The 22,548-nt window shown below is 39.5% G+C and overlaps 2 protein-coding genes across 5 annotated transcripts in view; one reads left to right on the top strand and one right to left on the bottom strand.

The window, feature by feature from the left end:
• Positions 1-539: 539 nt before the first annotated feature.
• hrh2a (histamine receptor H2a) lies at positions 540-10,322 on the bottom strand. 4 transcript variants are annotated; one of them, XR_003671388.1, is made up of 5 exons: positions 10,172-10,317; positions 3,137-4,541; positions 2,829-3,000; positions 1,737-1,880; positions 540-1,127 (listed from the first exon to the last, which is right to left on the bottom strand). XR_003671388.1 is itself a non-coding variant. In XM_028416698.1 (4 exons), exons 2-4 carry the CDS (start codon positions 4,140-4,142, stop codon positions 1,871-1,873), a joined length of 1,188 nt encoding a protein of 395 aa, XP_028272499.1. In that variant the 5' UTR covers positions 4,143-4,541; positions 10,172-10,316; the 3' UTR covers positions 540-1,870. The 4 variants fall into 4 exon arrangements, 3 of the variants coding, with proteins under 3 accessions (XP_028272499.1, XP_028272501.1, XP_028272498.1); XM_028416698.1 differs by having other exon boundaries at positions 540-1,880; positions 10,172-10,316; XM_028416700.1 differs by lacking the exons at positions 540-1,127; positions 1,737-1,880 and having other exon boundaries at positions 2,629-3,000; positions 3,137-3,947; positions 4,471-4,541; positions 10,172-10,322.
• A 2,765-nt stretch (positions 10,323-13,087) lies between these two features.
• Positions 13,088-22,548, top strand: part of dock2 (dedicator of cytokinesis 2) — a 77,534-nt gene continuing 68,073 nt past the window's right edge. The window contains exons 1-16 of the mRNA XM_028415642.1: positions 13,088-13,292; positions 14,416-14,499; positions 14,871-14,911; positions 15,099-15,154; positions 15,245-15,341; positions 15,434-15,582; positions 15,822-15,957; positions 16,392-16,549; positions 17,437-17,518; positions 17,672-17,807; positions 18,558-18,633; positions 18,773-18,849; positions 21,061-21,311; positions 21,582-21,680; positions 21,829-21,901; positions 22,184-22,287. Coding sequence (XP_028271443.1) covers positions 13,250-13,292; positions 14,416-14,499; positions 14,871-14,911; positions 15,099-15,154; positions 15,245-15,341; positions 15,434-15,582; positions 15,822-15,957; positions 16,392-16,549; positions 17,437-17,518; positions 17,672-17,807; positions 18,558-18,633; positions 18,773-18,849; positions 21,061-21,311; positions 21,582-21,680; positions 21,829-21,901; positions 22,184-22,287 — 1,662 coding nt within the window. The 5' untranslated portion in view covers positions 13,088-13,249. The remainder of the gene's footprint in view (positions 13,293-14,415; positions 14,500-14,870; positions 14,912-15,098; positions 15,155-15,244; positions 15,342-15,433; positions 15,583-15,821; positions 15,958-16,391; positions 16,550-17,436; positions 17,519-17,671; positions 17,808-18,557; positions 18,634-18,772; positions 18,850-21,060; positions 21,312-21,581; positions 21,681-21,828; positions 21,902-22,183; positions 22,288-22,548) is intronic.

Raw genomic sequence — 22,548 nt, 5'->3', positions numbered from 1 at the left:
CCTGCACAAAATATGATTGCTTCAGACTACTGAATAGAATAGCTTTATGGTGACAAATATATAAAAATATACACGTCTGTTTATAGAAATGATGCATGACATATCTGTGACTGAACAAGGATTGTATTTGTATTATCATTTTTAGAGGAGACAGGTAGAATGAAAATAGTGTGTGACTACAGAATATGTTTCCAATTAAGTGTTGCCATGTGTTTGAATAGATTGTATAATCAGTTGTTGCCCAGCTAGAACCTGACATGCATGTATATATTGATGTATTCTTCAGAGCCATTCCTCAAAGGAAATAGCTTGAAGTATGGAGAAGGTTAAGTGTTAATGTGGCAATAGTTTGAAGCAATGTGTGCTGACAGCTGTGATGAATTGTTTCCAATGTGCTTGTGTTTCTTAGCCCACACACGTGCACACACACACACACACACACTTTCTGCATCGTCTCACATGATAATAACCATCACTGTTTATCAGCCTGATTTGTGTCTGAAAGTGGCAGTATCTATTACATTCTTTCTTGATTTGTACGGTTATGATGTTTTATTTTTGGAGGACAGTACATGCCATTCTTTTACAGTCCTATGTAACATTTACAGTATGATTTAATACAGCTTTACATCACAGCATTATCAACAGTAAAGCGACATCTGGACATGGCTGCATTTTTTTTTTCAAACTTAACATAGCAGTATTTTGTATTTTTTCATGCTACACATCCAAAGCTCACATATTGCCACATGTGGAAAAAGTGTCTGTTGATCCTCTTTTTGTGCTCTGAGATTTATAGAATAATCACTTTTAATTGCTTGTCCATTTACTTTTGGCAGCTTGGCGATGTAGTACTTTGTGTTTCCACTGGAGGGCACACTTGAGTTATCAGTCATTAATAATCTTTCAGTAGTCTAGAACTAGAACTTGAGTTCAGCCCTGTAGAACTCCAACCAGTCGCCCAATACCATGTTGTAGCATCCTTGGTAAAGGCAGGTTGAATTTTGGCTCCGTCCATGAAGAAGCACCATCACGTGTTCCTTTCTGGGCGGACTGAAGCTGATTATGACTTTTGATTCTTACTGATGAGATGCTGAGACCTTATTTTCTCCTGTTTTGTTTTATGGCTACAGTTCCAACAGAGACACAAATAAAAAATGTTTTCCATGTTCATTTGTCCACTCATCTGTGATGTACAATATACACAGAGGAAACACTGAAACAATTGTGGGGGGAGTGAGGATTAGCTCCTTGTGGTACAGGTATTGACCTGTTTGCAGTCACATACAGTACAGGAATGTACAACGATGCTTTAGGAGGTAGAGCTGGTGCTGTTGAGGTAACTTTGTGTATTTTTTTTTAAAATCCCAGCTTTTCCCTCTTAGTCAGAAATCAAAACCTCACAGTAAAATACAAATGCAACAAAATGTCAAAAATAATATTTAACGTGTTTTCCTGCTCAAAATTAAACCTCAACTTTATAGAAAACATTATTGTCAGCAACACAGTCAATATTGTCCACAAAATGCAAACAAAGAACTGGAAGCAGGATGTGAAACTGGATCAATGTATCTCCTCTGTGCTGAAAGCACATTTCTTGGCCTAATAAGCATATTGCCATATGGCCTAATGCTCTGTGGATGACACAGCTAGAATCTGTGGATCACAGTTCATTTGTGCAGGGCCGGACATGGTGTGTGAGGGCTGTGAGGACGTCACTATGTATATGTACTTACATAGTGGGCTATTGCAGGTACTGGGGCACTGTATGCTTCCAAATAGAGGAGCAGTGTATTGGTCTTTCTTCTCAGACTAATGGAATCTGGTTCTGGGTTGTATAGCAGACATGGTCCACTTCACCAGCACAGCCTCAGCAGGACCTGGGCTCATTGAAAACAAACAGAAGAAAGACAGGGTCTGAGATTTTCTTTTCTTTTACTGTATGATAAAAACATGCATCTTAGTTCAATGCAGGATTAAATTAAAAAATTAAATGTAAAGCATTCAATAGAAGTTTTTAAGCCAATGTAGATGTATTATTGCAAAAAACTAAATAACTTTTATAGTTTAATTCAGTGGCAGGGGTCTTGACTTTTTATGTAAGATTTTCTGTAAATGTCACATTTATACACCATAACAGATTTTCTTTCTCTTTTTGTTTTATAACATTATTTTCAGTATTTTGTCATTAGGCTTAAACTCAATTGGTAGAAAACAAACTAAATACCAAGATACATGCCGGTTACATCATACCATATGATATACACATACATATATACAATAATGCAATCTAATAGTGCAGATAAATAGTAAACAATTGTGAAATTGGTGGAATTGATGCACAGGATGCTTGGTTGTGTATCTTCAGAGTGGGAGAACACAAAAGGGTTTTCTGATTCTTGCATTTAAAGGCAGGGTAGGAGATTTTGAAAACTCAGTGAAAGTCAGCCAGATTTCAAAAGTAAACACACGCTCCTTTCTCACCCCGATGCCACGCCTCCCAATCGCATTACCTAAAGGTCTGTGACTTCGGCAGAGCAGGAAGAGAGTGACAACCAGCCAATACTCGGCGCAGGGTCGTCCCGGAGGATTGGCTGATGTTTTTAGCGTTTTATAGCTTCCACAGATGATTAATATTCTTCGTTTTAATGCGAAACTGCCAAACTAATTGGTTGCTAGTGGATTGTAAAGAGAAGTTCCACTAATTTAACAAAAAGTGCATCAGAATGAAATCTCCTACCTTACCTTTAAAACCTCTAATATTTAATGAGGTTTGATCTATCTTTGTGCCTATTAAGAATAATATAAACGTACACTGAATGCTATACCTTTCATTGCCATTGACATCTGTGGCAGTATTGCCATTTGCAAATTGGATAGTTGCTGTGGCTGTCCTGTTGTTCATTTCTTGAAGCTGGATGTTTTGATCTGCTAAACCTGCCCTGCAGGTGGCAGGAGTGTGGATACACAGAAGTGTCACCTCTGTTAGCTGGTCTCTGGCTGAGATGTAGAGAGAAAAATAAAAACATACAGAATCTGTGAGGATAAGAACAATGACAATATAAAATGGAATGTTCCATTTTAATTCAGTATGACACCTACGCGCTCTTAACCTGCACATTTTTCACAGCTTTACCTGCTGTTACATTTGGAGATGGCTCCCGGCTCCTCCACCCACTATAAGAAGTGCAACGGCATCTTAGTAGATGGGTGTAGGCTGACCTGAAATCCCTGTTTAGAGCTGCGTAGAGGATAGGATTTAGAGCTGAGTTGGCATAACCCAGCCACAGCACAATAGAATACCCTGGCACTGTGCTAGGATCTGGATGTTCCATTAGGCCCAACACAGTGAATAAGATGAAATAAGGTAACCAACACACCACAAAAGCCCCTATCACTGCTGCCAGAGTCACTGTGGCTTTGTGTTCTCGCAGTGCCATGGCTGTAACACTGGAAACCACAGTGGTGCTTGTGGATGGATTGTTCCTGCAGTTGTAGCTGGTGATACATGTCGGTCGGGTGTTGACAGTGCGCTTAGCCTGTGCCCGTGCAATGCGAAGTATTTGTAAGTAAGTCCAGCACATTGCAACCAGAGGCAGGTAGAATGTGAGCAGAGAGTCTGTAACTACATAGGGTCTGTTCAGCTCAAAGCGACATTTCCTCTCCACAGACCAAGGCCCCTGGTTCTGCACTGTCCCATTAACAGTGTTCCACCCCATTTGAATGGGCAAGAAAGACACAGCCACAGACACTACCCAGACACTCGCCATGGCTACAGCAACTCTCCATGGCAACACCAGTGAGGCGTATCTCAGAGGCATGGTCACTGCCAGGTAGCGGTCCACACTGATAGCCAACAGGGTGAGGATGGAGGCAGTGCACAGCATGACGTCCATGGAGATGTAGAAGTTGCAGAAGACTGGTCCAAGCGGCCACTCATCGCTGAGCTGCATTAGTGCAGAGAAAGGCAGGACCAGTAGGCCGAGCAGCAGGTCCGTCACAGCAAGCGACACAATGAAACAGTTAGTGAGGCAGCGGAGGCGTCGAGAGGCGCAGACAGCCAGGCACACCAGCACATTACCACCGACAGTCAGAAGGATGAGCAGGGACAGGAAGACAGCCAGCATCGCTTTTGATAACATTATTGCTGGTGCTTCACAGGAGACAACCAGATGACATCATGGCTGGAGCTTTATGTGAACTAGTCTTACATTATCTTTCCAGATTTTAATTTGATGAAAGGAAAAAAAACATTCACAAGGCTTTACCTCTCATATTCTGTCATTAAATATGTTCATTTGGGAGAGTTCAGGCACTCCCATTTATTAAAACACTGTGACATGGTCACCTCACACTCCTTTCATTAACATCTAGGATAAGATTTGTCTGAAAGACAAGTTAAACATTTGTATTTTTTTATGACAAAATGTAGCTGCCGAGAACTCAGCTCTATGCTTGGCTGTTGGACACCTTTGTTGGATTCATGCTGGTTCCTGACTTCTGGTTGGCTTCAACGCCATCTTCTATGGCTGTAGTGACACCTAGTGGACAGAGGTAAAAAATACAGGTAAAACAGTGTCAGATGTCCATGGCTATGCTTGCATCAAAAAGCAGTTCATTTCTTTAACTTTGCTATAATTGAAACTTAATCCATCATGAATCAATATTATTATAACAGCTTATGTTAACCTTATTTACATGTGGTAATTCAAATACAAGCAAAGTAAATATCTTAATACACTAATTGATTCTCTGATGACTAATTCTTGTCAGTGTTAGCGTGTGTTTGTTTTTAATTAATTGTTAGCTAGGCAGCTAATAATATATTTGCATATGTACATATACATGACATATCTGGACCATTAAACAGGGGGATACTGCAGTGAAGTCTACAGTTTACTTGATGAACAGAAATGAATGAGCCAGGGAAGACACATAAATCAAGCAAAAACTAACCTAAAGTCATGAATTTGGCACCAAGCTGACAGGGATAAAAAATTAGAACAGTCAGGGAGAATGAGTAACTGTGGAAATAGATTTATGCCTAAATCCATTATCTGAGAAGTTTCTAGTGTGAGAGTACAGTTTGGCTGAACTGTTACCACTTTGGCTGCAAGCAAACCTGACTGCAATGATAGCATTTTGGATCATCTTTTCTCTTACTGACAAAATGTTGAGAGTATTGATATGAGCATGTAACTTAATTTAATTGCTGGAAAGATAAAAGTCATTTAAGTTAATTTAAAAACAATGAACCAAGACAGATGAGCATCAACAACAAAATTTGTTCAGCTATGTACAAAACATGTAAACAGTGAGAGTGATCTGGAAGGTTTGACCTGAGCGGCTACATACAGACTATTTAGACTTCTTATAGATTTTATTTCAAATGTTTATTCAATAATCCACAATGACAAAGTGAAATTTTAAATGCAAAAGTGAAACCTCTGTCACAGAAGTATTGAGGTCCTTCATTCTTATTCATTCTAAATCTCACAAGCTTTGCAGACCTGGATTCGGGCAGTTTTTCTATATTCTTCTTCAGTAGATCCTCTAAAGCTCTGTGAGATTGGATAAGAAGTGTGTGGGATTTAAGTCTGTTCTCTGGCTTGGCCCCTCAAGGACAGTCACACTTGTGCTGTAACCACTCCAGTGTTCTCGTGGCTGTGTGCATTGGATTATTTCATACTGAATGGTTTCCGCAGCTTCAGGTCATGCACACTTCTACAGGTTGGAAGGATAAATACACAAGGTCCTAGGTGCAGACCGTGCTGTATTCATCCTTCCAACCCCATTATTCTGACCAGTCCCCTGTTGCTTAGAAGCACAATGTTTTGTATGTGTAAACCACAGAATCTTCTCTCTCATACTTTCGATTGGCGTCTATTTATCTTTATAAAATCCGCATGTTCACCCATTTCTGCATGTATGAAGCCCCTTCAACAGGCTATTAGTTGTATAGTCATGTTTTAATTTGTAATTATGTGTTACTGAGTGTAGTTTTATGAGTGAAACAAAAGTCTGGAGCACAATAAAAGGCTGCACAAAGTGTGAAATGTCTATTTGACACAGTAAAGACGCCTTGCAGAGAGGTACTTGTCCTCTTTGAATTCACTTAGCATATGTGGACATGAGTTTTTAATGTGTGCTTGGCAGAATGAGGGCAACTACTTACTTTGATAAGTAAGAGAGAGTGAGCGGTGTGGAGTAAATGCATTTGCGTCAGTGGGTGGTGGGTAATATTTGCTGTCTAACAACATAATGGATACTGGGACCTTGGCCAGACCTGGCCCAGAGTCACTCACTTATCACCTCGAAGAGAGACGTAAGGGGATGGGTGCCCTGGCTCAACATCAACACACAAAGTATGAGATTCTCACTATATAATGAAAACTGGACAGAAATAAAGGTTTAATTAAATCTGGGTCTGCAGGAACCAATCTTTGAACTCCTCCAATCTCGGCATTTCTGTCACTGACTGACTGCTTTGAACTTCATCCAGAGCAAACACTGATAACACCGCCACTAATATGAAGTAAAAGTTCTTAAATACACACACCACAGCTGACAGAGACGTAAACAATGCACATTTCAGCCATTTTTGCTTTTGAAATCTCTCCCTCTATCACATCCTTTGTTTCCCTTTCACACACACAAACACAAAGCTGGAATTAGGTTTGGCTTTAATTCAGCATGGATAAGGACATGTAATAACGTCACTTAGACTTTTTGTGTGCGTATGTGTGTGTTCACACTGCCATAGCTGTTATGTGTAATTTTCCTTTCCCACGTGACAGTGCATGTGTGTGAGAGTGTATAACCAAATTTGTTTCCTGTGTTTATCTCTGCATAAACATTTGTGTTTTAATAACATTAATATACAATCTTAACCATGCATTTATCAGGACGGACAGTAAGCCTAAGCCTTGTTTAGCATGAGATGCAAATGATTTGTATGTTATCAGTTTGTATGTCACAGTCATTTGCCTTGTTGTTAGGAAGTTTGTTATAGAAGAATCAGCAGTCACACAGCTACTGAGCTACTTTATTAGTGACCATCTGTTTTCTTTCACAAACCTCTCATTAGTTGTCCCTAAAGAAAAACAATGGTGAGTGTTACTGTATCTGTAAATATAATCTCTCTCTTACACACACACGCACATGGAATGTAACCCAGAATGTACGTCTTAGTAATGGTTTCTGAGGACTGTAATGGATGGTAATGACTGCCGAGTGCTGTTTTCCACAGGATGTGAAGGCTGCGATACTTTCAGGAGTTTTTTTGCAGATGAATGTTGTTTCGTGTTTTTGAGCGACAACAAAGGGTTGAATGTGGTTTTGAAGACGATGCTCATAAGGTGCATCCTGGGACTGCTGTATCTGTGTCACCAAACACAGCGGAGCTGAATGATTGGGTGATGAGGAAGTTAATCACTTATATCTCAGCATACAGAAGGTGCAAATAAGCTGAATGGGTTTCATCCTGCCTCATCTAGACTTTCCATTACTCGATAAGTGGTTTGGTGAAACGAGCCCAATTTGGGTATTAAAGATGAAAGGCAGGCAGAAAAGTGTTTGGAACAGTGGCTCTTTTACCAGACATGGTCTGAGCTCGGAGATGAGTAATGAGGTTATTTACCTCTCAGCTGGGACTCGCTGCCTGGGAGATTCTCCAAATACTACCGTCTTCATTGCTGACATTTTTTTTTAACCAGCCAGATGTGTCCTTTAAAAATATTGAAGCTGATAAGAAATATCACCTCTTCCTCACAATAAGTAATCAAAGCCATCACATCTGTCTGTGCAAAGTAATGTCAGAAAATAGATTAATTCTATCCTCTCAACTTACGGCAATAATTTCACACCCTGTTGAATTGTCAGTAGGGTGTGAAATTAACTTTTCCATAAAGCTTTTACTGACTAGTCATGGACCCAGGAAATAATTCATTCATCAATTTAACTTCAACTTTTTTAGTAGGTGTGGCAATGTCCTGAGATGACACACTAAATTATAAATTTCCACCTTGCAGTACTGCTGAAAGAAGGTGTTATCAGGACATAATGTATGTGTCTCAGCAGCTTGTGTTTTTAATAATTATCACCAAAGCTGTTTTTGTTAGGAGGTCAATTAACATTTAATCAGTGCTGACTGCAGCACTGAAAAGGCCAACAATAAAGTTGAAAGCAACTTTGGCTCCTGCACGTACTGTCCATCAGAGCGACATAATGCAATCATGACGTCTCAATGTTTCATTTATCCTGATATAATTCAATCAAGCCCCAAACACTTGGCTCATTCACTTCCTCTTCCTTCACAAACCAATCTATAGCTGTCTGTGTTTTTTTGAATCTGCAGATGCATGTGTGTGAATGTGTCAGAGAGACCCAGAGAAAGCCTGAGGGAAGAGGTTTGGGATGGTGGGTTGCTTGGCAACAGTTGTGTGTGTTTTGTTTCGAAAGAATATGATTAAGAAAACCTTTATTTGTCCCACTATGGGGAAATTGCGTGATGTGGGATTTCAACCTTGGGGATTTTGATGAAATGTGAAACACTGTGTGACAGACACGACCGCAGACAGGGGAACAGACACATTAAATATGTATAGACACCAGCAGCATGCCTCGCTGTGGCAGACACACATGCACAGATATACACAAACAGGAGGAATAATTGATTGCACCCACTGTGTCAATCTTGACCTTACCAAGCTCCTCACTGCCACCATAAAAATGCTTTGACAAACGACAAAACAGACACATCAACATGCTCACATTGTCTGAATCAACAGGTTTCCTGTCATATCTTTCATTTTCACTTCTTAGAAGCACTTTAAACAGGGAACTTTCTTGTGACCTGCTAAACACTGTGTACTGTTTGTTCCCTGGCCGTAGCATGACACTAAACCACATCCTCTCACTACTCTGGTGTTACTTCACAGTGTACAGTCACATCTGCTCCACAGTTGGGTTGACCCACCAGTATGAGAAGTATAACTTACGCTGTGCAACGTTCTCATTGTCATAAATCCCTGCAGAAAAATGCAGAGCAAACATTCAACACAGATTAAAAAACATGGTGCTTCAAAAAAATAAACTGGAATGAAATTATCTTATTTTTAATTCTGACCTGAGTTTTCACATCTCATTGTGTCTTAGGAAAATTAACCAAAAATCCCTGCACTGTTGTCTTTTGCAACATAGAACGGACAGAGAAACTCATTGCTAATGACCTCAAGATAACAGATGTGATTGTTTGAGACACATTAGCAGACCAGGCATAGCAAAAAAATGTGATTAAGGTTCATGCAGACCCTGTCACAACACTGCAACATCATACAACACACACTGCAAGGTGTGTGCTTTCGTCTGCATGGCTGCCATGGTGATGCTTGCACCTTTTCACATGACCGCAGGAGGCCACAAACTCTCGTCATCACAATCACACTAAAAAATCAACCACCACAGACGTTTTTCTCGTGAGGACTGTCTGTCTGTCACTGCTGCGCTGCTATGAAAACACTTTTAAGGTTATAAAATTGAAAAAGTGAAGTTAAAATGTAGAACTTGTAAATGGAAATGGACTTGAAATGTATGATAAAATGTTAATACACACAAACAGAATAATCTTACTTCCTCATATTCCCGACTGATTAACTGACCCCTTGTATATTTGTCACTGTGTGTAGTTCTCATGTTTACAGATGCTTAAGAGTCACTCTCTGGACTCTAACTGCAAATCTGGAATTAAGTCATGGCAGCTATCAACGCTTGAAGTTAAAACTTCTGTTTCTGTAATGTTACTATGAAGCCAGGTCATGTGTTAGTAGCCTCACACAGTCTGACTTTCCAGCTATTGTTCCTTTGCACATATTCAAAATGCTTATTAAAAAATAGAACTTTAAAAAACAGGAATATTCCAAAATCTGTTCTCATCAAGTAGTGATAATTAAACTAAATGTCCAATTGTTATGCTGTTAATTAATGGTAATAAATTCTTTTATTTTCTGCAGGATTCTTGCTTGACTGCAGAAATCAAAATCAGTGAAGCGATTCAGAGCAAATATGAAGTTACGCTTAATTCTGCTGTGATGCTACAGAAGCAACATGTCGGACCATGTCGGACACCAAGCTTATTGAAAGGTCATGATACCAGAAAGTAAAATCAACTCACCTTAGTGCTGCTTTTCCATCTCTGTGCTTGACTGCTACACTGCTGTGCTCCCACAGACAACCAGTCTCTTTCAGCATGTGTGCGTAATGTTAATGTGTGTGGGAAAGAACAGAGAGAGAGAGGGAGAGAGCGAGAGAGCACCAGTTCCTCACACAGCTCGCGCTCTCTCTCTTTCATTTCGCTCTGTGTGTCTCTTATTGTTCCCCTCTCTTACCCATCTCCTTAGGGTAATTTGCTTTTGAGATTACTTTAATAGCTCTCCTATTCTCTCATCATGTCTTCCAACCTGCATGTGCCAGCTGCCACAATACAGCAACAATTTGATTCCCAAAGGAAAATGAGCTGTATTACCCACATAATCCCAGCAACCTGATGCATTCAGTGCTAATGGAATTGCTGGCGTATAAGTGCAGTTTGTAGTGAGAGACACATGGTATTCGTGCATTTTTTTCCCTGTCTCATGCTGATGCAAAACCTTCTGTTCTGTAAGCTACGTACTGTTTAATAAGAGATAATATTTATATCATCATGGTTAGATGGCTTCTGGGTAAATCTCTGAGACTTGGCAGGAGTTGGTCTGGAATGATGCCAGTGACCTTATGGGTCAGAAATATTTCTAAATCTATTGCTCTATTTCTGGCACTGGCGTTTGCTCTGCCTTTGTATCCATATTTCATGTGCTTTGGCTAATGGTGTGGCTTCCCTTACCATTCTAGGGTCAGTTCATCTTCTGAGTCTAAGTCTTTAGGCTAATATTAACAAGTCATTATCACTTCTCTTTTCAGACTTTCTGTCCATTTCTGCCTCTTTTATCTTTATCAGTGTCATCTCTTGTTGTCTTTGGCTCTGTCTCTGTGTCTGTGGCTTTCTTATCTTGGATGGTTCTGAATTTAATCTTCCTCTATTGATACTTTTTATTCCTTTTAGAGACCTACTGCATAACTGCCTCTTTTCATCTTTGTATTGCTTAATCTCTGGTAATATCCTTCACTTTCTTTACACTCCACTCATAGGCTCCACCTTTATTTGTCCTTGTGATTTCCACTTACAAGGTGCCAGTTTTGTTCCACTACACAAAACTGTGATAACATATCATTCGTTATCATTTTTCCTGTCCTTCTCTCACTCTTTCTTCATCTATATGCAGCCTGTCTCTCTCTCACTGCCTTTCTAACACATATTCTGTCACTCATTTCTAAGTGGCAGCTTGCACTGTTTTGAAGTTCACCTTTCTCTCTCGCTATGTGTTGACAAGCTCTGTCCGCTGTCATGTTTCCAAAACAACAAGATTCAGTTTTTTTCCAAGATGGGGGAGGATCACTAATTGGCACCGTTAGCCCTGTATAAATGGTGTCTCATGTAATTTTTGTCTATAAGACGTTTATCGTCCCCTTTAGTAAATTTTACCACATAAAGATTGACAGAGCTAGTTTTGCTCTGACTAAAATAATCTACTGATGTTTTGACTTGAAGGTTCCTCACATTTGATGTCTTGAGTCTTGGATTTCCCCTCTACTGTCCATAGATTAACGTCAACAACATGTTTAAGCATCACATACATGGATAAGGGGATTTTTTTTTTAAAAAAAGGAACATGTGTTCTATACTACCCTCTTCTGGATGTGGTAAGTAATTACACCCATTAAGGACACACAAACAAGCCAAATTCAGTCAAAACATCACCTTCTAGTTAATTAATAATCTTCATACAAAATCTGTAATGGTTGCATCAAAACAACACAACAACTGTCCTATTTTGAAGGCTCATTCAAGTGCACCTGAGACATCAGCATTTACTACCCTGGTAGTAAAGGAAGCAATTGGTGGAACTTTGGCAACCCATCATATCCTGAGACTCCCCTGTTAGATGCTGTCCACCCACAAAAAATATAATGGACAATGCTAACTGAATGTTAACAGCCAAGGAGCACACATTGTACAGTGCATAGCAGATATAAATGCGTAGTGAAAGCATAATAAAATGCATCACCTATGCAAACATTGAAATTGTGATCAGCTTTTGATGAGACTGTCAACTTTTCACAGCATTACTGGTTATGAGCCAACCTGCTAAAAAAACCTTTTATATATGAGATGTAATAACCAAGTCTAATAACTTCATGACTTAATGTAGGAGAGTCCAGTTTAAAGTATTTATATTCTATTCTATTATAATCTTAATCCAATGCGGAACATTTCTTTTTTCTATTAACATACAAAAGGACAATATGCCAAATACAAATATCTACTATACAACTGTAAATGTAAATAAGACATACATAATAAGACAATAAGAAAGAAAACTGCTGTAGTGATGGATGTTCTTGAACACAGATTTTTACTAGACTATCAGCATTTAAAGCTATGCAATACTAATTGAACAGAGTGTATTAGAGATTCAGATATGTCTCTAATAACTAACCTACAGAGATACTCAACCCTGATTTTCTCTATTCTCAATTTGCTAATGTGCATATGTAATGAGGGTTCATATCCTTGTGAAGCAGTGGTATCTTTCCTTGTAGAGAGGAGGACACAGGTTATCTATAAATGAACACATCAAGCCATTTTCTCTTATGCTTCATAGATTTTACATGCTTGAAGGGAAAAAGTGAGGGTACACAGTGTGCAAGATGTGTAAGATGGCAGGGTGAGCTGTCAAACTATTGATCTAAGTCATGCATGGTTCAATGACTAGATGGTGCTTAGTGCAAGCAAGGACACTTTCTTTTTAAAGTCACAAATAGTTCAGCTTAGGGTATTAATTTCTGTGTATCACTGCATACTTCACATGTTATTTTATATTTACATTTTCATTTTAAGAGGCTCCACACCATGCACAGGCCTGCGGTTCTGTTAGGACTCCACCTTGTTGCACTCACCCACTTCCTCTTAACTGCCTGCAGGCAGGAAAAGAGAAGAGACACAAGAGGAAGAGAGGCAAAGGGGGATGGGCTTATTGCTTTCATTTAAAGTAAAAAAAAATGCAGAAGTGTGAAGTGTAGGGAGGGAGCTAAAATAGAAAGAGAATAAGAAAGACAAAACAAAAAAAAACTGGGTACAGTACTACATGCAATCATGGCTCCTTGGATGAGGACCACCACAGAGCGGTATGGTGTAGGTAAGTTTAATATGTGTTCAGATATGCATGTTTGTGTGTAAAGTTTTTTCTGTGCATCTACATAAATGTTGCTTCTCGGTTTGGGTATGATAAACTTTCCATTCTTTAAATACGAATGAATAAAATACATTACTTCCTGCTTGACAGGATGTCAGCTGGCGGTAGAGGCCTCCGAGAACTTTGGGCTACTGTTAAACATCAGTTTTAACCCTCACAAAGAATCTAAAATCATATTGATCATTTAAAAGTGTGGCAGCATAAGCTGTGGGATGTACAAAGGAGAAAATAAGCCAAATTTCTATATGATGGAGAAATAATCAACAACTATAGGCAATTTCCGTGCATTATGCCTTATAATACGGCACATAAATATGGAAGCTAGAAAATCAATTACTGCTTAAAAAAATGACAGTTTTATATGCGAAAGATTGATTTTGGCCAACAACAAACCAGACGGTGCAATCCCGCTCGCTCTGTGTGCGGACTGTATTTTATCTGTGTATGTGGGTTGAATATGGCGGCGTTGATCAGTGAGTGTTGCCATTAGATAGCCTGTCACTAACTAGGGCACAGATTTCTGACCTCTGATGATTGTAAAAACAGATCTATTCCCGATCACAGCTGTTGCACTGAAATGATCACTTATTAAAGTTATATACTGCAGAAAACAAGACTGTTACTTTATTTAAATCCCATTAGCCCTATTGCATAAGTTGGATGATAAATGTAGAGGTCTTTTAAAATAAGTTAGTAACATATTAACTTCCCCTTGGTGAAATAAGGTGTTGTTTACCTTATGTACTAAGAACACCTTCCTGGTCTTTGTAAGAAACAGCACAGGAAGTGGAGGGAGAAGGAAGAAAGTGTTTGCATTTGAACAACTACAAGCATTTTGACTATTACTGACAATGTAGTGATATGAACTTTATGCACATATTGTAAAATAATTATATTTTGGACCAGTGTTAAATGGATTTCATTTAAATACTCCTCCTGTTAGCTAGCTCCTGTTTACAAACCCATCGCAGCAGTTTAAACCTGTGAGCTATTGCAGATAGACAAAATGATATTGATTCACCCTTAGATAAATTTTAATTATTATTTTAAATTATTTCTGTTTTAGTAAAGTGGAATTTTGTCGGCAAAGGAGAAAAGCAACTTTCCCTGGAGATCGGAGATACGGTCTACATCCAGGAGGTCTGTGATGGTAAGGATAGTCCTGGTTTTGTTTTGCTTTCATTGTGAGACTACAAGCAATACCTGTAACTTACAATAAAGCATTACGTGATTATCATAAACAGTATTCAATACTTTTTTTCTGAACTGTCTCATCTGCAATGGAGTATGTAAGCAAATATTGGGAGTCTTATTTTTGCCCAATAAACTCAGTCTTACTCTCAGATAGTAAGATGGCAGTAAGATTATGTTGATGCTAGCATATATGTCCTGCAAGATGGATGTGACATGCTTCAACAGTCCTGATGTACTGTTGCTTTACAAATGTGATCCCATCATGGATGAATCGTACTGTTTTTAGTAAGATAGTTAGCGACAGTCATTTTGTCTTTTGTCTGTCAGGATGGTACAGAGGCTACTCGGCAAGGAACAAAGCCCATCAGGTAAGCCACCTCCCCAACATACACACACACATTCCCACAATCTGCTTCCCCCCCATTGAGCCTTATGTTGAAAGTAGCACACTGTTGATCATACAGCATGTGCACCATCCTCTGTCCTAGTTTTGTGGATCATTGAGAGTTTTTGCTGATTTCCTCCTTCATGTTGCTCACATATTTTCCTTTCCAGGGAGTGTTCCCAGTCAGTTTTGTCCATCTTAAGGAGGTTAACATTGAAAAACGAGGGTGAGTGGAATAATGTTTATGAAGTTCCCCAAATGGCAGCTTTTTAAATGTGTTCAATTGTTGTATATGTATGTCTGTATGTGGCTACAGAAATGAGGAGTTGGTGGTGTCTGCAGAGATGCCCCTGGTGAAGGAGGTGACCACCACATTGCGTGAATGGGGAAGCATATGGAAGCAGCTCTTTGTGGTATAATACAACTGATGAAATCAAACAGCATTGACTGTGTTTATGAATGTGAGTCTGAATTTGTACTGAACAGCACACATGTATGTATCCAGGCCAACAAAGACATGCGCGTGAAGCAGGTCCAGAGACTGATGTGGGAACTGATGGAGTGGCGTTCTCAGCTCCTGTCTGGGACCCTGCCTAGTGACGAATTCAAGGAACTCAAGCAGAAGGTTACTTCCAAGATTGACTATGGCAATAAGTAAGATTATAAATCTACATTTTATCCTCACACATGTATCGATTTTCATCAACCAGGCACACCCCACAAGCTGTATTCATCTTAGTTTCATCTCCTTTGCACAGCTCTCTTTTCTTACTCTGTATTTGATATACTCCTTAACACTCCTCTTACCTGTTTTCTCCTTCTATGTTTCCTCTTTGTTCTGCCTCCTTATTCACCATCTATTAATCTTCCTTAAACTCTGCCTCCTATGTTAGGATCCTGGAGCTGGATCAGGTTGTTCGAGACGAGGACGGGAACATCTTGGACCCAGAGCGAGCGAGCGTCATCAGTCTCTTTCGGGCTCACGAGGAGGCCACAGCTAAGATCAATGATCGCATCAAGGAGGAGCAGGTACAGGGAAGATTCATAGAGGGGGGAGGTTGTTGCAAGGGCAGATGTTGTAATCACTTTGGCATGGTGTGAGAATGGCAGGAGTAGACACTGTGCTAAAACCTTTATAGGTTTGTATCAGTAAATGAATTAACACTGTTTGTGTGTGTTTATTTAAAAAGAAAGTAGAGAAAGGAAAACTTTATCTGCTTAATAATCACTCATATAGTATTTTTTCTGCCAGTCATTTCTGTTAGATGAGCTTTAGTAATAATTTAATTTACAAACTGATTAATCATCAATAAGACTAGAAGGATGCTTCACATAAAATATTATACCAGACAATCTCATTTGTTATCAGAAATCGTCACAAAAGAATGCCTTTTGTTCGGCTTTTTGTCCTTTTAAATCTTCTTCCTATGTTACCCTCTTAAAACTATTGTCCTCCTCTGCAGTCAAATATCCAGACAGACCACAGCGGCATCTCAGCACGGATCCAGTCTTCCCCCACACACAGCCTCTACGTCTTTGTCAGGAACTTTGTGTGTCGCATTGGAGAAGACTCGGAGCTCTTCATGTCTCTCTACGATCCCATCAAACAGACCATCATCAGGTGCCACTTATACATCTTTTGTTAGCAGTATGTCCTTCCATGTGGATTCAGATGTAGTCTTCAGTTTAAAATAATTATGTCGCTGTTATTATATTTGTCTCTGCATTTCATTCATTTGAAATGAGTTTTTGGGGAGTAGTGTTCACTGAATGGGAGCATTCTATTATATATCTTGACATGACTCATGCCATGAGGGGATTAACTCCTAATTAACCACATTAAAATCTGAAGTAAATAACACTAATAGTGAATCGATGCTCAGACATTACCTCTGTCTCTCAGTATGTATGCCCACACAGATTCGCCCCCCCCCTTCTCCTCCATGTCTTCATGTCTATTTACCTCTCCTTCTGCTGCCTTCTATTGTTGAGCATCACTCATTTAGAACAATGGTATGCCAAAAATAAATATACAGAAGATAAAAATTACAGGGCAGCAGATACTGACTGGCAGCACTGTGTGGTGCCTGACAGTGCTGATGTTATGGCCTGTCACTCACTGTCATACTGGAATATCTATGTCTCAGCCATTGCAACTGGAGGTTGAGACAGACCTGAATAGATCATCAATCATTTTTTAAAAAATTTTTTTTTTTTACTATAAACCCTTACCAGTGCCTCTCTACCCTTTCTGCATGATGTTAGCTTTTTTCAGTTTTGTCTGTGTGTGTTTGTTTGATCTGTGAAATCCTTTGCTTTATAATATTCTCCTAATCTGTATTCTTTGTCTGTATCTCTGTTCTCTCACAATAATATTCTAGGATCCTTTCTATTTATTTATGATTTGCAGCAATTTCTAATAGAACGTGCGTTTGGATGTTAAATTATATTGCTTATTACTATCGTATTGAACACTAAATGGTAAAAGGTGTAACTCTGTGTTCTCAGTGAGAACTACCTGGTACGCTGGGGCAGCAAAGGTTTCCCTAAGGAGATTGACATGCTCAACAACCTGAAGGTTGTCTTTACAGTAAGTAACCACAGGAGGGCACTGTTGCACTGTTCCTGAGCTCTGCACAGTAGACTCTGCACTGTAATGGAATGATTTCCCTTCTGAAGATCGTCATTTCATCCAACCCTTTTCTAATTCCCATTTATGTTACTCTTTGTCTTTGTTTACCAGGACTTAGGAAACAAGGATCTGAGCAGAGAGAAGATTTATCTGATCTGTCAGATAGTGAGAGTGGGCAGGATGGACCTGAAAGAAGTCAACAACAAGAAGTTCACTCAGGGCCTGAGGCGGCCTTTTGGGGTTGCAGGTACCTTTTGGGGTCCTAGGTGTTGCTAAATTGCAAATCCTTCTGGCCAATGTATAAATAAAGTATTTAGTACTTATTATTAGCATTAATAGTATTAACCTTGTTAGCGTTTCAGTGGAAGTTTTTAACCAGTTTGTGATAATGGATTAATGTCAGTAAAGACATGTGTCAGAAAACATATTAATGCAACCACAAATGCTATCAAAATACAAAAAGAATCTCTTTAAACGCTTTATGAAACAGGAAAGGCACTTAACCTTGAGGACATACAAAAACTTCAAACATACTCTTTGCTTATTTACAAGGCTCCAGGGTACCTTTGAATTTTTCTCTGAAAACTGAGAATATATTATATTACAGTCTCATTTCATTTCCAATTTTGACCAGATTTGCAAACATTAATGACTTTTCGTAGCCTCTTTGGTCATTTTAACTGTTCCTTGAAATTTGGTTGATTTGCCAGCTGCTGCCTGTATTATCACCATATTGAGGCTGTGCTGGGAGCTGCCTGATGCAAACAAACACAATCTTCCACACAAACAAAACAAAAATATTGATAGTGACCCTCAACTGCCTGTTTTTTTCTGTGCTTTAGGCTGCTGTTGCTCTTCCTGGCTCCAAAAAAGTTTCCTATATCCTCTACAACCTCATGTCATCTGTTTGGCTGATGTATATCAACATTAAAATAACTGTATAGTGCTTTCTTTGATTTTTGTCATCACAGAAAAAATTGTTTTCTTTTCTTGCCAGTGATGGACATTAGTGACATCATCAAAGGGAAGATTGAATGCGATGAGGAGAAGCAGTTTTTCATCCCTTTCTTCCCGTATGTCCTATTTTCCTTCTTTGTTACTTCACCTCTTCTACCACTGTCCCACCTTTTCTTGTGAAATTTTGCTTAGATCCATAGAATTAACATACTGTGTGCATGTTTTCATTAGACGTAATGGTTTCTGTTTCTTCAGGGTGGTTGCTGAGAATGACTTTCTTCACACCTTACTGAATAAAGTGACAGCATCCCGAGGAGACAGTGGTGGTCAAGGTACTGTTTCACAGTCACAGACTGTGCCCTCTGTTCGGTATCTGTGATAGAACTTCAAAAGTTAGAGCACCTGTATGCACTAATGGTTCCTACTGGACTGCGTATGCGGCAGTCATTTGAGGTCAGATAAAGCGGTCTCTTCCTTTTTTTTTTTTCATCCACCCCTTTCCATGTCCCAGGTGAAAATGAAGGACATTATACTGATGGATAGCACCTGCCCTTGAGTTGTTGTTTTCATATTACTTACCCTTTATTTCTCCCACGCCGGCCTCCGGTCTCATTGCCCACTATCTCATGTTTATGGCCGATTTTGACAACCTGTATGGGTGGCACTGTCTTGTTCGTAGAATAACCCTGCGTAGTGGACTGCACTGTCATATCGGCCAGCTTTTATCTTGGCTTGCTCCTGGAGGCTTTAGGCATAACCTAGATATGAAAGGAGCGCCCGGACGAGCAGATATGGATGAAGCAAGTGAGGCCACCAGATGTCTGTTCTTAACATTACACACCCCTAATCTCTCCTTCCTCTCACTTTGAGATGCTTTTGCTATTGTACACACACATTCACACTCTCACACATGCAAACATTTCCCAGTAGGTATATAAAATGTGGGTCTAGATTTCGCACATTTCCCTAAAATAGCTCACCCCTTCTCTCCTTTTTCTGGCCCATTCCTTTATTGTTGCTTTCTTACATTGCACAGTATCACCGAGAGCTGTGTCACATCCACTGTTGATTTTAACCTTATGTTTCCCATGACCTCTAAATGTTTACACAGTGCAGCACATGCTAAGTTTAGTCCTCATCTGAATATACCACTGCAGAACCTTGAAAGTGGGTTTGCATTTATTTTGCTTTCATTTGAATTTGCTTATTTGGAGGAGAAATAAAAATGTAATTTTTAGATTGTTTAAAATAGATAGGAGTCAAGGAAGCCATCTATGATAAGCTGGAAAAACCTTCCCTTAACAGAGGTGGTGGCCTCAGACATCATCTTTCTACCACATACAATGCAGTGATTCCATCCATTCCCAGGAAGTTTGCACATACTCACAGTAAGAACAAAGGGCTGTCAACCAGTCCCCCTCCGGCAGTTTCATAGTCCTTAGCCAGTCGTTAGACACACCTGGCCCAGTCAGCCAGATCATCACAGGTAAGTATGGAAACATTTAGTGCTATTGTTTTTAAGTTTTTTAAGTTTTACCCAGACCCACCCACATAGGTCTGTAACCACATATAAACCGTTTCCCCACCAAACAGTTAGAACTGATGAAGCTGCTTGGATGAGCAGCGAAACGTCTTCTAGAAAACTCTACAAGTCCAGACGCCTTGCTTCAATCTTCTCTACGTATGATGACCTGGATGACTGAGAATCTTCATCAACATGTCTTTAAAATAGATTGGAGTAGTTTGTCAAAGGAGACACATTTTGTGGCATTAAATTGAACTTTCACAGGTCAAAAAACATACTTATATTGATACTTCTCACCTGTAACTTTCAACACTAATGTACAAAATAATGTAATGTAATGTAATTACCAAGGGAAGAAAGAAGAATAAAAACACAATTTACCTTTAAATAACACTCACTGTTAAGCTTTTTTAGTATGGGATCTCTACTTTGGTGAATTCCCACAAAAATGTTTTTCTTTACTAATTAGATCCTTATTTTTTTTAGGTTAGTACATTTAACATGACAGAAATTATGCCTGAATATATATATATATATATATATATATATATATATATTAAACTAACCTGGAGACTTGAACAAGTAACTATACAGTAAAGGTCAAATCTGCTGCAGTTGTTGACAAAAATGGTACCTGGCTGAAGTGCAGGCTGTGAGATTGAGAGGTAAACAAATTACCTGTGAAAAACAAATGCTCTATGACTGAAGAATGGCATATATGGGACAGGAACTGTTTTCCAGATTGAATTGGCTGTCAGAGAAGTTTATTTGCAGAGCAGTGTGTAAAACTAGTTTGTAAAGCCTGCAAAGGTGCAACTACAGCATGTTGAGCTCCTGTTTTGTGTAGACTTAGTACCACCTGTGGGCACAAAGCTTGCAGCTTTATACCTGTAGCAATGATGGCGCAGTTTACTTGGAGGACCAGGACTTTACATTGCAGTAACAGGCCACAATGCAGCTTTAGAAAAAATATTTATGGATTATTCTTTTAATGCTTCCACCTTCTTTCAACCCTCAGGTCTATGGGTCACCATGAAAGCTCTGGTAGGCGACATCGTTCAGATTCGGAAGGAATACCCTCACCTGGTCGACCGCAGCACTGTAGTGGCTCGCAAGCTTGGCTTTCCAGAGATCATCATGCCAGGAGATGTTCGCAATGACATCTACCTCACTTTACAAGGTGGTGACTTCGACAAATACAACAAGACAACACAGAAAAATGTGGAGGTCATCATGTGGGTCTGTGATGAGGAGGGCAAAGTCATACAGGTGAGTCATGAAGACGTGAGACGGAGCAGATTTGTTATGCAGATGCAGATTTCTGTGTGTTTTTAAGAGATTGAGCTGGAATGGGCCAGTGAGCATATACAGGAGTGATCCAGGTCTTAGTCAGCTTCTCATAGTCAGGAACACATGGATGGGGTTTTATCCCAGAATGAAAATCCATCTTAGGCATACATGGTTGCACATATACACACAGACACACACAATCCCTCTAGGCACAATGACACATAGTTTTCTCTCCCCCCTTTTTCCTAGAACTCCATCTGTCTGGGAGCCGGGGATAAGGCGGTCAGTGAGTACAGGTCTGTCATCTACTACCAAATCAAACAGCCCCGCTGGATGGAGACATTTAAGGTGTGTGTGTGTTTGGCTTCTCCAGCAGTCACTTCTTTCAGTTTCCATTAAAGGTTTTCTTACAATTGGCTTTACTCATTCCAACCTAAAGTAAGAAAAAAGCACAGGATGTAGTGGTACTGTATATATAACATGAGATATTCTCCAGGTGGCAGTCCCTCTGGAAGAAATGCACAGGATTCATTTACGCTTTATGTTCAGACACCGGTCCTCCCAGGAGTGTGAGTACCATCCCTGTGTTTCTCTATCTGCCTGTTCTCTCAATAGATTCTCCACTCAGATCTGCCGAGCATAATGTGACATTGAAACGACTAAATTATTGTAACCACTTTAGAAAAGTACCCTAAGCATCATTGCACACATTTGATTACACAAAGGAGCACTTTTTCCTCCTGTCTAACCTGTAAGTTCTCATTCTCCCTTCCTCATCCCTATGTCTCTGCGCAGTGTTTCCATGCTCCTTCCTAACTTCACGTTTAAATATATTTCCTGTGCATCTCCAGCTAAGGACAAGAGTGAGAAGAACTTTGCTATGGCCTTTGTGCGTCTGATGAAAGAGGATGGGACAGTTCTGCAGGATGGACAGCATGACCTTATAGTCTTCAAGGTCAGATGAAGTCATGAATGGGCTTAGTGTCCTTATTGAAGATGAATGAAATAAGAAAAGAATGAATGAGATAAATACCACCGTTGTTTTTCTATAAATGGAAGTGCAACTTCCAAATTTTATTGCCAGCCTGATCTCATTTGTGAATGCAAGTGAATAGTACATCAACATACGGTACACAGGTTTCAGACATATACAGAAACCACAATCACAATGAGCATTCTGCATGTTTATTCATTTTTTTCTGGATAGCTGAACACA

The sequence above is a fragment of the Parambassis ranga genome, chromosome 10 (genome assembly GCF_900634625.1).
Source record: "Parambassis ranga chromosome 10, fParRan2.1, whole genome shotgun sequence".
In the NCBI taxonomy this organism is placed as follows: Eukaryota; Metazoa; Chordata; class Actinopteri; family Ambassidae; genus Parambassis; species Parambassis ranga.
The sequence above is the reverse complement of the archived record's forward strand: the minus strand, read 5'-3'. Positions and strand labels throughout refer to the sequence as shown.